Source organism: Macaca thibetana, chromosome X (assembly GCF_024542745.1).
Source record: "Macaca thibetana thibetana isolate TM-01 chromosome X, ASM2454274v1, whole genome shotgun sequence".
In the NCBI taxonomy this organism is placed as follows: Eukaryota; Metazoa; Chordata; class Mammalia; order Primates; family Cercopithecidae; genus Macaca; species Macaca thibetana.
In genome coordinates this window covers 97,150,653-97,166,920 of record NC_065598.1, presented here as the reverse complement: position 1 = coordinate 97,166,920, position 16,268 = coordinate 97,150,653, and the positions used below count along the sequence as shown (strand labels likewise).

The window sequence follows — 16,268 nt, the reverse complement described above, 5'->3', positions numbered from 1 at the left end:
ATTTTGAGATGGAGTTTCACTCTTGTCACCCAGGCTGGAGGGCAATGGCACGATCTCAGCTCACTGCAACCTCCGCCTCCCGAGTTCAAGCGATTCTCCCGCCTCAGCCTCCTGAGTAGTTGGGATGACAGGCACCTGCCACCATGCCCGGTTAATTTTTGTATTTTTAGTAGACACAGGGTTTCACCATGTTGGCCAGGCTCGTCTCAAACTCCTGACCTCGGGTGATCCACCTGCCTCTGCCTCCCAAAGTGCTGGGATTAAAGCATGAGCCGTCGCACCTGCCCCAACAAATATTTATTGAATGTCCACTATATTCAAGGGTGAGTAATGACCGAAGATAAGGATATCCAGCTTGTGAGCTTGTGATCTTTCTTTCTTTCTTTCTTTCTTTCTTTCTTTCTTTCTTTCTTTCTTTCTTTCTTTCTTTCTTTCTTTCTTTCTTTCTTTTTTCTTGAGATGGAGTCTCTCTCTGTTGCCCAGGCTGGAGTGCAGTGGCGTGATCTTGGCTCACTGCAACTGCCGCCTCCCAGGTTCAAGCGATTCTCCTCCCTCAGCCTCCCGAGTAGCTGGGACTGCAGGTGTGCACCATCGTGCCCGGCTAATTTTTGTATCTTTAGTAGAGACAGGGTTTCATCATGTTGGCCAGGCTGGTCTTGAACTCCTGACCTCAGGTGATCCACCCGCCTTGGCCTCCCAATGTGCTGGGATTACAGGTGTGAGCCACTATGCCCAGTCAAGCTTGGTTCTTAACTCAGATATTAACCTTACAATCTTGATTATATGCTGCTCTTAAAGTTCATTAGCTAAGTAAATTTACAACAGGCTAAAAATTAAGCCAAAATAAATAAACAGAAACACCACCACTTCAGCTGGGTCATCAGTGTGACCAGGGAGTGTGGCTAGGCACATCTTTGCCTTCTCTTCCCTTAGGTTTCAACAAAGGCATTTTTTTCCCCAGTAGTTCCACCTAGGTACAGTCTTATTGAACCATCCTGGGCTAACAACAGGAGCCAAAAAGTAGGCACCTTCCAACAAATACCATGACTGCTGGGAGATTTAGGTGCAAGTCCTAACAATCCCAGGACAGTCCCAGGTGCTGCCAATGTCAATAGTGAGTCACTCTAGGAGCCACAAAATAATGATGTTATTCCACTCTTTTTGTTTTTTCTTGTTTGCTTTTATGTTTTTATTATCCTGCTCTTGGGTAAAATGCACCAATAAGAAATCATTGACATGAAAAGGGGACTTCATGAGAATACTGGTTACCTTTGCAGGGATATTGACTGAAGAGGCATGAGGTGCTGGATCTCAAGGAGGTTAAATGGGTGTAGAAAAATATGGTTTGCTATACACATTAGATCTGTGCACTTTATTATATGTAAATTATACCTCAATTTTATTTATTTATTTTTATTTATTTTGAGACAGAGTGTTGCTCTGTCGCGCAGACTGGAGTGCAGTGGCACAATCTTGGCTCACTGCAAACTCCGCCTCCTGCATTCAAGCGATTCTCCTGCCGCAGCCTCCCGAGTAGCTGGGATTACAGGCATGCACCACCAAGCCCGGCTAATTTTTGTATTTTTGGTAGAGACAAGATTTTACCATGTTAGCCAGGTTGGTCTCGAACTCCTGACCTCAAGTGATCTGCCTGCCTCGGCCCCCCAAGGCGTGAGCCACTGCACCAGGCCTATACCTCAATTTTAAAAGCAGAGTCTCAGATACCTCATATCCAGCTGCCACATTTTCTCATTTCTCATGGTGCTTGCCATGCAAAGGTTATATTCCTGAGGGCTTAACCACAGACTCTCTCTCCATGTCCTTAAATATGGCAGTGGGCCCTTCTATGTTCCAGCACCACAAATATTTGCCTATACTTATTCTTGAATCTTTGTTTGGTCAAGCTCAATAGAACCTATCCTAATTGCAAATTCAAAAGTAGGCAAATGACCTGACCTCGCCAAAATGAATAGAAGAATGGCATTGGCAAATCTCCAACAAACAGTATGGAAAGGAATGATTCATGTATGCCTGAAACAGAATTTTAGACATTAACCTGATAAATATGGATAGAAAAGACCAACCCATCAAGTGCTTGGAGAATGTGTACTATTAGTGCTTCCCAATAGGGCTGGCCATGTGCATTGGTGGAGCAAGCAGTCTCCCCTAGCCCTCCCACTTGGACACCCTGCTTTTGCGATCCTCTCCTAAGTAGCCGGAAATACCAGCTTTGGATTAGCCAACAAAAGAAGGGGTGTCATCTTCAAGGGACCTCTTAAGAGGCAGACATTATCTGAGAATGTAGGGAGGTTTCTTAATGAGTGTGCTAGGGGTAGGGAAAGCAAGAAGCCTTATTTCCCCTCATTATCATATTAGCAAGCTTAGTTTATTAGAGTGGCTAGTTGTCGATTAGGTATTCTTTGGCATGTCTACTGGTGCCCAGCCCTGCAGAAGACAGAGCAAACCTGAGGGTCTTCAAATCCCTAGGTGACAGGGAGTGGCATGGGGGGAGGGGCCAGAGGGTGGATGTGGTAGGAGTAATCAATCCTGGCAGGGAGAAGTATCAATGATATTGTTCACAACTACCAGTGCTTAGTAATAACAAAAGGCAGACTTTGGGTTGGTTTTACTATTGCTTTAAAATTCCCTCTAGTGGCTCATGCCTGTAATCCCAGCACTTTGAGGGGCAGGGGTGGGGGTGGGGGTGAATCACGAGGTCAGGAGTTCCAGACCAGCCTGGCCAATATGGTGAAACCACGTCTCCGCTAAAAATACAAAAATTAGCTGGGCTTGGTGGCGCATGCCTATAGTCCTAGCTACTCAGGAGGCTGAGGCAGAAGAATCGCTTGAACCCAGGAAGCGGAGGTTACAGTGAGCTGCGATCACGCCACTGTACTCCAGCCTGGGCAACATGGTGAGACACTATCTCAAAAGAAAAAAAAAATTCCGTCTATGCAGTGCAGTCCCTTATAGTCTGCACTCTATCTGAACAGATCCCACCATTCTGTCCTTGGTACATTGGTGAAGAGGAGTGCTGAAAAAGTCAGGGTGAGGGTGGGCAGGGGAGAATGGTCTCCAAATCTATGTGGAGAAAAGCATCAAAATGGCTCTTAAAAAAAAAAAAAGAACTTTTGTTCATTTGCCTGCAAAATGCACCAGCCACTAGAAGCTTTTAGGCTTTCCCGCAAAGCCTTAAGTGAATGAAGTGTGACTAGCAAGTCATTAAGGATTTGAGTTGTTTCTTTTTCTTTTCTTTTCTTTTTTTTTTTTTTTTTTTGAGATGGAGTTTTGTTCCTGTTGCCCAGGCTGGAGCACAATGGCGCGATCCCGGTTCACTGCAACCTTCGCCTCCCGGGTTCAAGAGATTCTCCTGTCTCAGCCTCCCGCATAGCTGGGATTATAGGTGCATGCCACAACACCCAGCTAATTTTCGTATTTTTAGTAGAGACAGGGTTTCATCATATTGGTCAGGCTGGTCTTGAACTTCTGACCTCAGGTGATCCACCCGCCTCTACCTCCCAAAGTGCTGGGATTACAGGCGTGAGCCACCACACCCAGCCGAATTTTAGTTGTTTTCTACAGTGGAAGGTTTTGTTTTGCTTTTGTCTTTTTTTAAAAAAGTTATGCCAGCCACTGGACCTGGTGGTGAGTGCTTCTAGTCCCAGGTATTTGGGAAGCTGAGGTGGGAGGATTGCTTAAGTCTAGGAGTTCAAGGCCTGCCTGGGAAACACAGGAAGACCCCCCCATCTCCAAATAATAATAATAATAATAATAATAATAATAATAATGATAATAATGATGATGATGATGTTATGTGGGATTCTTCTTAGCCGTAAATGCTGAAATGTGTATGTTCTCAAATGTGCGTGTTCTTGGACCAGCCTGGGTCTTTGCTCCAGTGTTTGCTGCTGTCAATTATTTCAGTTGTCTTTGCTTATCTCAGTTATCTGACACTATGAACCCTGGGTGACTTTTCTTTCTTTTTTTCTTTTTCTTGAAACAGAGCCTCGCTCTGTCACCCAGGCTGGAGTGCAGTGGCGCAATCTCAGCTCACTGCAACCTCCGCCCGCCAGGTTCAAGCGATTCTCCTGCCTCAGCCTCCCGAGCAGCTAGGATTACAGGCGTGCTGTAATTTTTGTACTTCTAGTAGAGACAGAGTTTCACCATCTTAACCAGGCTGGTCTTGAACTCCTGACCTCATGATCCACCCGCCTCAGCCTCCCAAAGTGCTGGGATTATAGGCGTTAGCCACCGCGTCTGGCGGACTTTTCTAATTGACTTCATGTTAAGGTTCTTGATATGCCATAGTATTATAAACACCAATACTAATTCCTCCTCTCTGCATCCACTCTATTCTTTGCAAAATACTTTTATTCTGGGAGATCTTTTGGGCCTCACAACTCCATGAGGGAAATGAAGCTGCTGTATTACCTCTGGCAATGAGCTCAGTCTACTTCAGTGGCCCTAGGAAGATTCAAATCATGTTGATTCTAGAGGCAAAGTCACCTTCATTTGCCCTTGAGATCAGCTCTGTTGACTATTCTATATAGAAAGCCTCATGCAGAAGTTCTCACTGAGGCTAATTATCTCTAAAAGATCACTCAAGGAACTGAGAAATCAGTATTACAAGCTGGAGAGATTGGCTTGGGCACATTGTTTCCCTTATCTGGGAAACAAGCACCATGATGAACACCTGCCTTATAGGAAGATTGTAATGGCTACTGGGAAAACATAGATAATATGTTTCTGTTATTGGGCTCTAGAGCCATCAGATAGTCTTATCTCGTTGCTTGGGAGATAACTCCTCATCACAGACCACTAAAGAAAACTGCACAGGAAGTGTCTGGGACCAGGGCACAGTCACGCAGGCCAGTCATGTGAGCCAACCGGTCCTGAGATCTGCTTTCCTTCAGGGTGGCCAAGGAGGAGGCAGTTGTTTGAAGTTCACCACTAAGCTCAAAGAGGAAAACATGCAAATGGTGGCTTCTCCTCCATGTCAGACGTGATCTCTCTCTTCTCTCCTACTACAGTAATCCGGTACAACAGTGATCTGGTTCAGAAATACCACCCTTGCTTCTGGATCGATGGGCAGTATCTCTGCTGCTCTCAGACAGCCAAAAATGCTATGGGCTGCCAAATTTTGGAAAACAGGAATGGAAGTAAGAGATCTGATCGATGTAATTTCTTCCTCCTTTGACTCTGTTTCTATCACTCTCCCAAGGGTCTGTCAAGCCCAGGGACATAGCATAAGGTTGTACATTTTGGGTGCTAAACAAAGGGTCCTGGGGGAGGGAGGAGGTACATGAGGGCTGAAATCCAGTTGGTAATCTGCTCTCCGAGCTATGTGACCTGGCATGCCTAGCTACTTTTTCTAACTTTCCTAAAGTCACTCAATATGGGCGGTAAAGTCCCTGACCAAACCTGTCCTTGGGCCCTTTCCTAAAGTACATTCCATATCATCACTGGCTTCTTGTTTTGCAGGCTTAAAACCTGGGAGTTCTCACCGGAAGACAAAAAAGCCTCTTCCCCCAACGCCTGAGGAGGACCAGGTATACAGGGAAACTGGGTGCTGCCACTGCTTAAATGGAAATTTAGAGTCAAACCCTGAGAACACTCCAGAGTCTTAGAATTACCCTGGGACTTGGCAGTGTTAATTGGTATTCTTGCTAAGACGGGGGATTTGTTCTTCTAATTAGGATTTTCTCTTCAATGGAAAGATAGAAGGCTCTCAGCAACCCTGTAATCCAATCACCTGTTTAGAACAAAGCCTGATTTTTTTTAATGGAAAGTTTTCTGGTTTTTTTTGTTTCGTTGTTTTTGTTTTTTTGACACGCAGTCTCGCTCTGTCGCCCAGGCTTGAGTATAATAGCACAATCTCGGCTCACTGCAACCTCCACCTCCCAGGTTCAAGTGATTCTCCTGTCTCAGCCTCCTGAGTAGCTGGGATTACAGGCACGCACCACCACGCCCAGCTAATTTTTGCATTTTTAGTAGAGATGGGTTTTCATCATGTTGGCCAGGCTGGTCTTGAACTCCTGGCCTCAAGTGATCCGCCCGCCTTGGCCTCCCAAAGTACATTGGAATTATTAAACGCTCCATAGATGGTCTTTATATGCATGCAAGGCTGAGAACTCCTGCACTGGTGCTTAAAAATAGTTGTTGAATGACTGCTGAGTAATATTTTATTATGCCTGGTTTGAGCATCTTGAGTAAGCCAGAGAGAGAGTTGGGAGAGAAAAGAGTACTTGATATCTAGACAAACCCTCCTACCTTTTCTTCTAACTACACAGATCTTGAAAAAGCCACTACCGCCTGAGCCAGCAGCAGCACCAGTCTCCACAAGTGAGCTGAAAAAGGTTGTGGCCCTTTACGATTATATGCCAATGAATGCAAATGACCTACAGCTGCGGAAGGGCGACGAATATTTTATCTTGGAGGAAAGCAACTTACCATGGTGGCGAGCACGAGATAAAAATGGGTGAGTCCACACCAGCCCTTCCTGAGCCCGGTGCCCACCCACTCCCTACATGTGAAAAGTGCTGCAGCATAATCCCCTGATCAGCATCCTCATCAAAGACTGTTCTTCCCACACCAAACTGAACATGCTGTCCCTCCAAGTACTTTCCAGTGTGCAGCTCTCTATACATGGCCTCTACCACCTCTCTGAGCCTCTGTTGTTGGGCACATAATAACCAATGTGACATGTACAGAAGCTCCGCACCTCACTGGCTCACTGCCTAACCATACATCAGAGACGTGGTTGTCTTTGAGGGAAGTGCATGATACATATACCTCCATCTGAGATTTGTTCTGAGCTCAGGGATGTGGGCATAGGAATCTGTCTCCTGGAGGATGGGGAGATGCTGGATGAACTGCCACATTGTCTTCTTCACAGGCAAGAAGGCTATATTCCTAGTAACTACGTCACTGAAGCAGAAGACTCCATAGAAATGTATGAGTAAGTATGTTTATGTCAGTCCACAATCTTTCAGGAGGAACTCTCTCTCTCTCTCTCTCCATATATATATATATATATCACACACACACAAGTGTATATATGTATACATACACTGGTGTATATATAGGTATATTATGTATACATACACAAGTGTATATATATACACTTTTTTATACTTTCAACATATTTTTTATTTCAAGATATATATTAAAATTAGTGTCATCTGAATCAAATGATGCTACCATCTCAAATTAGTGTGTCTGTCTTACCTTTACCCCCCAAACACCCTCCACTTATGAGAGCTGGAGAGGTCACCATGCCCTCAAATTCAGAATAATCACACTCAAAGGAAAAGGAGTTGATGACTTCATGAAAGAATTAAAATGTCAAACTGCTACTGTTGTTCTTTCCTCCCTAATCATGGAAGTGGGTTGTTCTCAGGTGCCCCAGTCCCTGATCTCTTCCCTGCAACTCCCTGCTGCCTGCCTTTGCCTGCTACTCTTCATTTCCATGAATCTTCAATGCCAACCTGGGTTTGGGAAAGCAATACAGTGTGCTATGCACGTGACAGATGGTCAGTAAATAGGGTTTGAGTGAGTTGACTGAATCACCGGCATGGACAAGCCCTGGAGGGTGCTGTAACCTCCAATCTGCTTATGACCAGGAGCCACTCAAGCAGCACTCTCCCTTCACAGGTGGTATTCCAAACACATGACTCGGAGTCAGGCTGAGCAACTGCTAAAGCAAGAGGTAAGTGTGGAACCACTAGCACACAGCATTCTCCTTGCATAAGTGAGGATCTTGAACTGAGGGCCTGTTCTGCCCCCCACCTTTGGACAAGGCAGTGTCAAAGCTGCCATCGTCTGGGGTCCCAATTATACCTTTTTTTTTTTTTTTTTCTGAGACAGACTGTCAGTCACCCAGGATGGAGTGCAGTGGCGCGATCTGGGCTCACTGCAACCTCCGCCTCCCAGGTTCAAGTGATTCTCCTACCTCAGCCTCCCGAGTAGCTGGGATTACAGGCACAAGCCACCACACCCAACTAATTTTTGTATTTTTAGTAGAGATGGGGTTTCACCATGTTGGCCAGGCTGGTCTTGAACTCCTGACCTCACGTGATCCACCTGCCTCGGCCTCCCAAAGTGTTGGGATTACAGGGGTGAGCCACCATGCCCGGCCTGCACCTTTTAATATTAAAAGCAATGAGGCTGTAGCTCAAGCGTGGAACTTGGCAGTAAAATCAGGGGTGGTTCTATTTTCTCTCTCAAGTTTGGGCAGGTGGGATGCAGGTGTGAGCACCACTTCCTCCTACAGACAGCTTCTTTTTTGTTGTTTCAGGGGAAAGAAGGAGGTTTCATTGTCAGAGACTCCAGCAAAGCTGGCAAATATACAGTGTCTGTGTTTGCTAAATCCACAGGGTGAGTGCTACTATTCCAAGGCCCTGAGGACAAAGAACAGGGGTACCCTCCCAACAGCTCCTTGATAGTGTGCCCGTCCCACTTCCTCTGTCTCTGAAACTCAAAACTCATCTCACTTCACTTCCTGGGTTCTGCTGACCTTTGTGCCCAAGTTACTGACTAAGCATCCACTTCTTCAGGGACCCTCAAGGGGTGATACGTCATTATGTTGTGTGTTCCACACCTCAAAGCCAGTATTACCTGGCTGAGAAGCACCTTTTCAGCACCATCCCTGAGCTCATTAACTACCATCAGCACAACTCTGCGGGTGAGTACCAGGGGCAACTGAGAAGGGGGTTACAGACACCAGGATAAGCAATGTAAGACAAGGTGATAAGAGAAAGAATCCACCTCACAGGACAGTGTGAATTCACTGTGAAAGGAAATACCTGTGATATTGGGTAGAAGCTGGTAAAGAGGTGGTCAGAGGCAGGCCTACACCCAACAGGGACTGACTCTTTATTTGGTGACTGATGCTCAGTGTTAAGAGAAGACACAAAAGAGGCGGGCAGCTGATTCATCAGCAAGTATTCATCGAGTTCCTACTGTGTACTCAGCGATGTCCTCAGTTCTAGAGGAGAACACAGGAACATTCTGAGTTGAGGTCCTTGTCCTCAGAACATACAGGTTAGACAACATCAGAAGAAAGTTTCTAAGCACTGTAAAAATTCTAAAAACTGAGAGATCAGTGAGGGCATGGATATGGGGGAAAACTTCATCAAGAAGGTAGGATGTGAGCTAAGCCTCAGCTGGGAGGTGGGAATATATTCAGTTAGGCGGTGTATTTCAATTAGTATTTTCTCTTTTTTGTCCCTGAAAAGTATTTTGTGAGAGGAGAAACCTCTGGAAATATGTGGGTTCACGGAGATCTTCTGGGATTCAAAATGTACTAGAAAGATACACACCAGAAGTGTGAGGCTTTAAGTGAGGAGGCACTTAAGTGTGAGGCATCCCATCTCCTACACCATGCCAACAGCATGACCTCTCTCTCTGTTTCAGGACTCATATCCAGGCTCAAATATCCAGTGTCTCAACAAAACAAGAATGCACCTTCCACGGCAGGCCTGGGATATGGTAACTCCTTATTTCTCTGGGATAGGGTGGACTGGCCAGTTGCAAAAACTACCTTTGCTGGCCTTGCCTTGGGGAGTGTCCTTGAGGTACCCTGTTCTGCAACAACTGCCTCGAGGACGCTCAAGACAGATCCAAGCACTGATTTTCTCCCTCTAGTGGCTACTACTGGGACTGCAAAAACATAGATTCATAAAGGGCTTTGTCGTTGTCTTGGGTGTTTTTGTCTTTTATTTTTAGTTGTGGAAAAATTTTCAGTACTATCCCTGAGTTCATTAACTACCATCACTAACATAATCATAAAGGGATCTTGGGAGGTTGCTTAGTCTATCTTCTTGCCTTATGGCCACCTTGAACCCAAAATTCCCAGATTCCTCTAACCAGTTAATCCCCTGTCTCTGAGATTGACTTAAGCAAACACAGATTAGTACTTCTAAAAATTTCCCTTTTACTACTTTTCCTATTTCTACCCCAGTAGGGATTCTTATCTATTGTAAGAATTATACATTCATAACCCCAAAGAATCACACCAAGACTTTGTTGTTAGGATCATGGGAAATTGATCCAAAGGACCTGACCTTCTTGAAGGAGCTGGGGACTGGACAATTTGGGGTAGTGAAGTATGGGAAATGGAGAGGCCAGTATGATGTGGCCATCAAGATGATCAAAGAAGGCTCCATGTCTGAAGATGAATTCATTGAAGAAGCCAAAGTCATGATGTGAGTTATAGCCCAAACTCAACTCTCAATCTATTTGCTGGAGTCTAGGAATTCACACAACAATCCACTGAGGTTTAAAGATGACTTACAGTGAGAGAGGTTTGGGATGAGGGATTGAAGTTAACCTTCAACTGGTGGTAGTCCTAACTGCTAAGATAATGGTTTTTGTGACTTAGATATTGGTTGAGAATAGTGGTGATCATGGGTGTGTACCATCTCAGTAGCATTTGGGGGTAGATGTAGAAAATTAAACTTTCAAGAGAAAGACAGATTCTAATTTAGCCTTAGCATTCTTTCATTCCTGGACTCATTTCCTTTTCAATTGATGGGCTCCAAATCCCTGCTTACTTCCACATATTAAGCACTTTTGGGATTTAGGGTGGAAAAGAGGAAAACAAACTTGCTGGTATGACTCCTTATCTGATGCTCTACTACTAGGTCAACCCCTTCCTCCACAGCCCCTTTATTGCTAGTATGCAGAGCCAAAAGGGGAAGACTAGATCCTTGCCTTTCCTGTAGGAATCTTTCCCATGAGAAGCTGGTGCAGTTGTATGGCGTCTGCACCAAGCAGCGCCCCATCTTCATCATCACGGAATACATGGCCAATGGCTGCCTCCTGAACTACCTGAGGGAGATGCGCCACCGCTTCCAGACTCAGCAGCTGCTGGAGATGTGCAAGGATGTCTGTGAAGCCATGGAATACCTGGAGTCAAAGCAGTTCCTTCACCGAGACCTGGTGGGACCTTAGAAGAATTGGCTTAGGACCAAGGGCTGATGGGGTGGAAGTAGCAGTGGAGGATATATCATACATGGTTGAGGGGGGGCTGCTGGTGCCATCATTTCAATTTTATCTAGAAAATACTGTAAGTTAGGCGTGCCTCTGCCCCAATGCTGAGCCCATCAAATATCTCCAGCCTTAGCTCCATGAAGTCTGCCATGGTGGGAATCAGAGCAGTCACTCACCCTCAACCCTCTACCACCTACAAGAAAATGGTGGAGTCTTTCAGTGGCCATTCTGAATTTGGAACAGAAGGGACTGTGCTTCCTAATGGGACTGCTCCTGTCATGGGGTCATCATTTGGTTCCTTCAGAGTCACATACTTGGGCCTGTGGATGTATTTGGCCCACATGTGTTTTTGTTTGTTTGTTTTTTTAATGTTATATAATAATTAGCAAACCCTTAAAAAGAAACATTTCACTTAAAAAAAAAAAACACCCTGGAATTTCCAGCTTCTCTTGAAAATCTAGACCATCTGGAAATACCAGGTCCACATTCTCACAAACCACTTCCTTTCCTTTAGACCAGGCGTGTAGTCTCCATTTCCTGCAATCTCCATCCACTTCACTTCACTCTTGCTTAACTTGCCTGGCCCCTGTAAGCATCAGAGTTTGCGTCCCTGTTTCGGTCAGGCCAAGGCTCAAATTGTCCTAGTCTCATTGGCAGAAAAGCAGAAAGCAAAACAAACTTACTTCTCATTCTCCTTTTTTTTTTTTCTTTTCGAGATGGAGTCTCGCTCTGTCACCCAGGCTGTAGTACAGTGGCGCCATCTCAGCTCACTGCAACCTCCGCCTCCCAGGTTCAAGTGATTCTCCAGCCTCAGCCTCCCGAGTAGTTGGGATCACAGGCACCCGCCACCATGCCCAGCTAATTTTTGTATTTTTAGTAGAGGCGGGGTATCGCCATGTTGGCCAGACTGGTCTCGAACTCCTGACCTCAGGTGATCCACCCACCTCGGCCTCCCAAAGTGTTGGGATTACAGGCGTGAGCCACTGCACTCAGCCTCTCCCTTAATTCTTTCAGCATACCAGTGAGGGAATGGGGTGGTATGGAATTGCCCATGAGAATGCAATCGTTCTGTATGTCCTCAGTGCTTTACCTAGGACTGCACAGCAGGTTGCTTTCCACATGGTGGAAATGAATCAAAATTTCTTGGTGGCATCAACAGATTCCTATTAGGTGGGAAGGTGTCTGTAGTCGAAGGAGATGAGGCTTCCCTGCCTTCATTCTACTGGTCAGCAGAAGCTTTGTGCCTTTAACCTCTGTGCTGGGGACGGAGTCTCACTGGTATCTGTTTGCACTACAGGCAGCTCGAAACTGTTTGGTAAACGATCAAGGAGTTGTTAAAGTATCTGATTTCGGCCTGTCTAGGTGAGTGTGCCTTTTTCATCTTTCCTTCCAGAAGTAAAAATAGCACAGTATGAAACATGGGTAGGTGTTATAGTTTTAATCCTCTCCTTTTCTTTTTTTTTTTTTCTCTCATTCTAGTGTTTTCTGCCTATCTTTCTATTCTTTTTCTTCCTCTGAGTTATTTAAGCCACCTCTTTCATCCTTTTGTTTTATCATCATATCCCTTTCCTCCCTTTCTCCCTTTATCTCTACCTCCTCTTTTTTTTTTTTTTTTTTTTTTTTTTTTTTTTTAGCTATTTCCCCAATACCTTATCTCGATCTATTAATCCTGATGACTTTATTCCATTCCTCCTTTTTTCTTAATCAAATTCCCAGTGACAACTGCAGATAAAAGGAAGGGAAGGAGAAGAGTAGAGAAAGGAAAAGTATAGAGAAGAGGAAGGGAGTACCTACTAGATCTTATTTCACATCATCCTTCTTGTAACCATATTGTCAATCAGGAAAGCTCAATCAGATACAAAAACAGGAAATTCGTTAAAAGTAACATTTGTAGAAGATACTAGTTGAGAAGGATAGACTTTTGAGAAAGCCTGTAAGTGTGTGTTTGTAACACTCTTGTGACCGCGCCAAGAAAACGTAAGCAAATACCAAGCTCTCCAAATCCTAATGACAACAAGTCCTGGATCCCTTGCAGGTATGTCCTGGATGATGAATACACCAGCTCAGTAGGCTCCAAATTTCCAGTCCGGTGGTCCCCACCGGAAGTCCTGATGTATAGCAAGTTCAGCAGCAAATCTGACATTTGGGCTTTTGGTAAGTGGATAAGATTACATAGATTATACAGCTCAAAGGAAAAGAAATGCAATGGGAAAATTCACACTTTGCAACCTCCACAGAGAGATTGTTCTTGCTTTCATTCATCTAATCCTTGGGGAGTGCTTACTGTGTGTCAGCCACCCCAGGGGTTTCTGAGGATAAAAACTAAACTGGACATGATCTCTGTCTTTTTAGAACTTAAACCATGTTAAATAAAACAATTCATTCAGTTTTTGACAGCTTCTGAATACTGATTATGTACCAGGCACTCTGCCAGACCCTATAACTACAAAGACAAATAAGATGCTGTCTCTCTTCTAGAGGAGTTAATAGTCTAGTACGACCCTGATCTCCATCTAGTGTGGTCAGCACTATAGCAGAAATTTGGGCAAAATGTAAAAAGCACAGAGTGGGGAACCAACTGATTCTAATCTTTGAGGTTGATCTAGGAAGACTAGGACCCCCTGCTATCCAAAAAGACTGCAAACTAATTTAACACTTTTTTTCGTCTTCTAGGAGTTTTGATGTGGGAAATTTACTCCCTGGGGAAGATGCCATATGAGAGATTTACTAACAGTGAGACTGCTGAACACATTGCCCAAGGCCTACGTCTCTACAGGCCTCATCTGGCTTCAGAGAAGGTATATACCATCATGTACAGTTGTTGGCATGAGGTAAGTGTTTTATGACCTCTTAAATTATTTCCTTGAATCTACTTGCCCATTTAGCTGGCCATTCAGCCACAGACTGATAGCTGCACACGTTCTTTTTTTCCTTTTTTTTTTTTTTTTTTTTTAATTTGAGACAGGGTCTCGCTCTTTCACCCAGGTTGGAGTACAGTGGCGCGATCTCGGCTCACTGCAACCTTCGCCTCCCAGATTCAAGCAGTTCTCATGTCTCAGCCTCCCGAGTACTTGGGATTACAGGCGTGCACCACCACACCCAGATAATTTTTTTTTTTTTTTTTTTTTTTTGTGACACAGTCTCGCTGTCACCCAGGCTGGAGTGCAATGGCGCGATCTTGGCTCACTGCAACCTCTGCTTCCCGGGTTCGAGCGATTATCCTGCCTCGGCCTCCCGAGTAGCTGGGACTACAGGCACATGCCACCACGCCTAGTTAATTTTTGCATTTTTAGTAGAGACAGGGTTTCACCATGTTGGCCAGGCTGGTCTTGAACTCCTGACCTCAGGTGATCTGCCCACCTCAGCCTCCCAAAGTGCTGGGATTACAGACGTGAGCCACCGCGCCCAGCCAATTTTATATTTTTAGTAGAGATGGCATTTCACCAAGTTGGCCAGGCTGATCTCAAACTCCTGGCCTCAAGTGGTCCGCCCACCTCGGCCTCCCAAAGTGCTGAGATTAGAGGCGTGAACCACCATGCCAGACCTTGCACACATTCTCTGACCTTGGCCTGCACCTCGATCATCCGATGGCCAGAGGCTTTCCCAGGCCCACTCCAATTCTCACTAGAGTGTCATTAGTACACTCCAATGCCAACTCAGCTTTAGGGAGTGGGGTGTTGTGGGGCCATGTCATCTAGCATAAACAGGCAGCCAGAGGCACTCAGACAAGTGAATGGGCATTACAAAAGAAAAGTCATGAAAGTTTGTTCATTCCTTTGTGTGTCATTGGCCCTTTCTTCTACTTTATTAGCTGCCTACTGTTTCTGGCTGAGGTCCTAAATGAGAATTTTTTTTTTTTTTTTTGAGATGGAGTCTCGCTCTGTCGCCCAGGCTGGAGTGCAGTGGCCCGATCTCGGCTCACTGCAAGCTCCGCCTCCCAGGTTCATGCCATTCTCCTGCCTCAGCCTCCCAAGTAGCTGGGACTGCAGGTGCCCGCCACCATGCCCGGCTAATTTTTTGTATTTTTAGTAGAAACGGGGTTTCACCATGTTAGCCAGGATGGTCTTGATCTCCTAATCTCGTGATCTGCCCACCTCTGCCTCCCAAAATACTGGGATTACAGGCGTGAGCCACTGCACCCAGCTAAATGAGATTTTTTAAAAAACCCTACTGCTTGAAAGAGAACTAAAATAGGTAGTGGGGTTTTTTTGTTTGCTTCGTTTTGTTTTTGCTTTTTAATATGGTGCATTGTGGGGTATGTGGGTAGGTGTGGTATTTTGGAAATAAGGAAATCTGTCCTACTACTATTAAACTGCTTTGCTCCTCTTACCTCGAGTTCTTCCCAAGATGCCTTCTCAACTTTTCAGTAGATCCTTGGCAACCCAAATTTCTAGTAGGAAATAAATGCTCAACTCTTCAGAGTGTCTAACAAGTGCATATGTGAATCTGGAGCCCTCTTGGTGAGGTGAAAAGTGGGTATCTGGATCTGAGCATGGCTCGTTTCCCTCGAACAAATGACAGATCACAGAGAAAGGGTGCAGAATGGGAGGACTCCTTCTTTCTCCTGTGTGATGCAGAATTAAGGGTGATTGGCTATGCTCCCTCCCAACCAGGACCTTCTTACTCTGCTAATTAAAAATTATTTCAGACAGGTATTTTATCCACAGCCTGTTTAGAGGAGTGGTCAAAATTGGATGTATATCAGAAACCCTAAAGAACTCTTAAAAATGCAGATTACTGGCTGGGCACGGTGGCTCATGCCTGTAATCCCAGCAGTTTGGGAGGCCAACGCGAGTGGATCACGTGGTCAGGAGATCGAGACCATTCTGGCCAACATGGTGAAACCCTGTTAACCAGGAGTGGTGGTGTGCGCCTGTAATCCCAGCTACTCAGGAGGCTGAGGCAGGAGAATCACTTGAACCTGGGAGGCGGAGGTTGCAGTGAGCCAAGATCCTGCCACTGCATTCTAGCCTGGGTGACAGAGCGAGACTCCATCACCAAAAAAAAAAAAAGCAGATTACTGGGACTTTTCTCCAGAAATTCTCGTTAGGTGTGCCTGGAGTGGAACTCAGAAATCTCTTTTTAAACTTCCCAGGAAATTCTGATACTCAGCTAAGTTTAAGAATCACTGAATTAAGGAATCAAGAAATTGATGACCATTGGTTCTGACAGATTGAGAGCATTCTGGCATGAATGTTCCCTAAACCACTAAATACTAAATACCTTGGGGGCTTATGGGCTATGGCCATCAAAAAGAACCTAGTCTTAGGCTGGGC

At 45.1% G+C, this 16,268-nt stretch overlaps 3 protein-coding genes across 9 annotated transcripts in view; 1 reads left to right on the top strand and 2 right to left on the bottom strand.

Moving 5' to 3' along the window:
• The window catches only part of RPL36A (ribosomal protein L36a), a 220,536-nt gene that overhangs the window by 28,813 nt on the left and 175,455 nt on the right, over window positions 1-16,268 (bottom strand). Inside the window, exon 1 of one of the 7 annotated variants that reach the window (XM_050776048.1) lies at window positions 7,233-7,236. The exons of 5 other annotated variants lie outside the window; for them this stretch is intronic. The gene's annotated coding sequence lies outside the window, so the exon portion shown is untranslated. Of the gene's footprint in view, window positions 1-3,738; window positions 3,743-7,232; window positions 7,237-16,268 lie in introns of those variants that run through there. One more of the 7 variants, XM_050776054.1, reaches the window with a different exon arrangement.
• Window positions 1-16,268, bottom strand: part of TCEAL2 (transcription elongation factor A like 2) — a 647,988-nt gene that overhangs the window by 616,710 nt on the left and 15,010 nt on the right. The window lies entirely within an intron of this gene.
• Window positions 1-16,268, top strand: part of BTK (Bruton tyrosine kinase) — a 37,348-nt gene that overhangs the window by 19,427 nt on the left and 1,653 nt on the right. Inside the window, exons 6-18 of the mRNA XM_050775934.1 lie at window positions 5,031-5,159; window positions 5,482-5,549; window positions 6,291-6,478; window positions 6,896-6,958; window positions 7,654-7,708; window positions 8,297-8,376; window positions 8,556-8,683; window positions 9,415-9,489; window positions 10,034-10,205; window positions 10,725-10,941; window positions 12,290-12,354; window positions 13,028-13,146; window positions 13,666-13,823. Coding sequence (XP_050631891.1) covers window positions 5,031-5,159; window positions 5,482-5,549; window positions 6,291-6,478; window positions 6,896-6,958; window positions 7,654-7,708; window positions 8,297-8,376; window positions 8,556-8,683; window positions 9,415-9,489; window positions 10,034-10,205; window positions 10,725-10,941; window positions 12,290-12,354; window positions 13,028-13,146; window positions 13,666-13,823 — 1,517 coding nt within the window. The remainder of the gene's footprint in view (window positions 1-5,030; window positions 5,160-5,481; window positions 5,550-6,290; window positions 6,479-6,895; window positions 6,959-7,653; window positions 7,709-8,296; window positions 8,377-8,555; window positions 8,684-9,414; window positions 9,490-10,033; window positions 10,206-10,724; window positions 10,942-12,289; window positions 12,355-13,027; window positions 13,147-13,665; window positions 13,824-16,268) is intronic.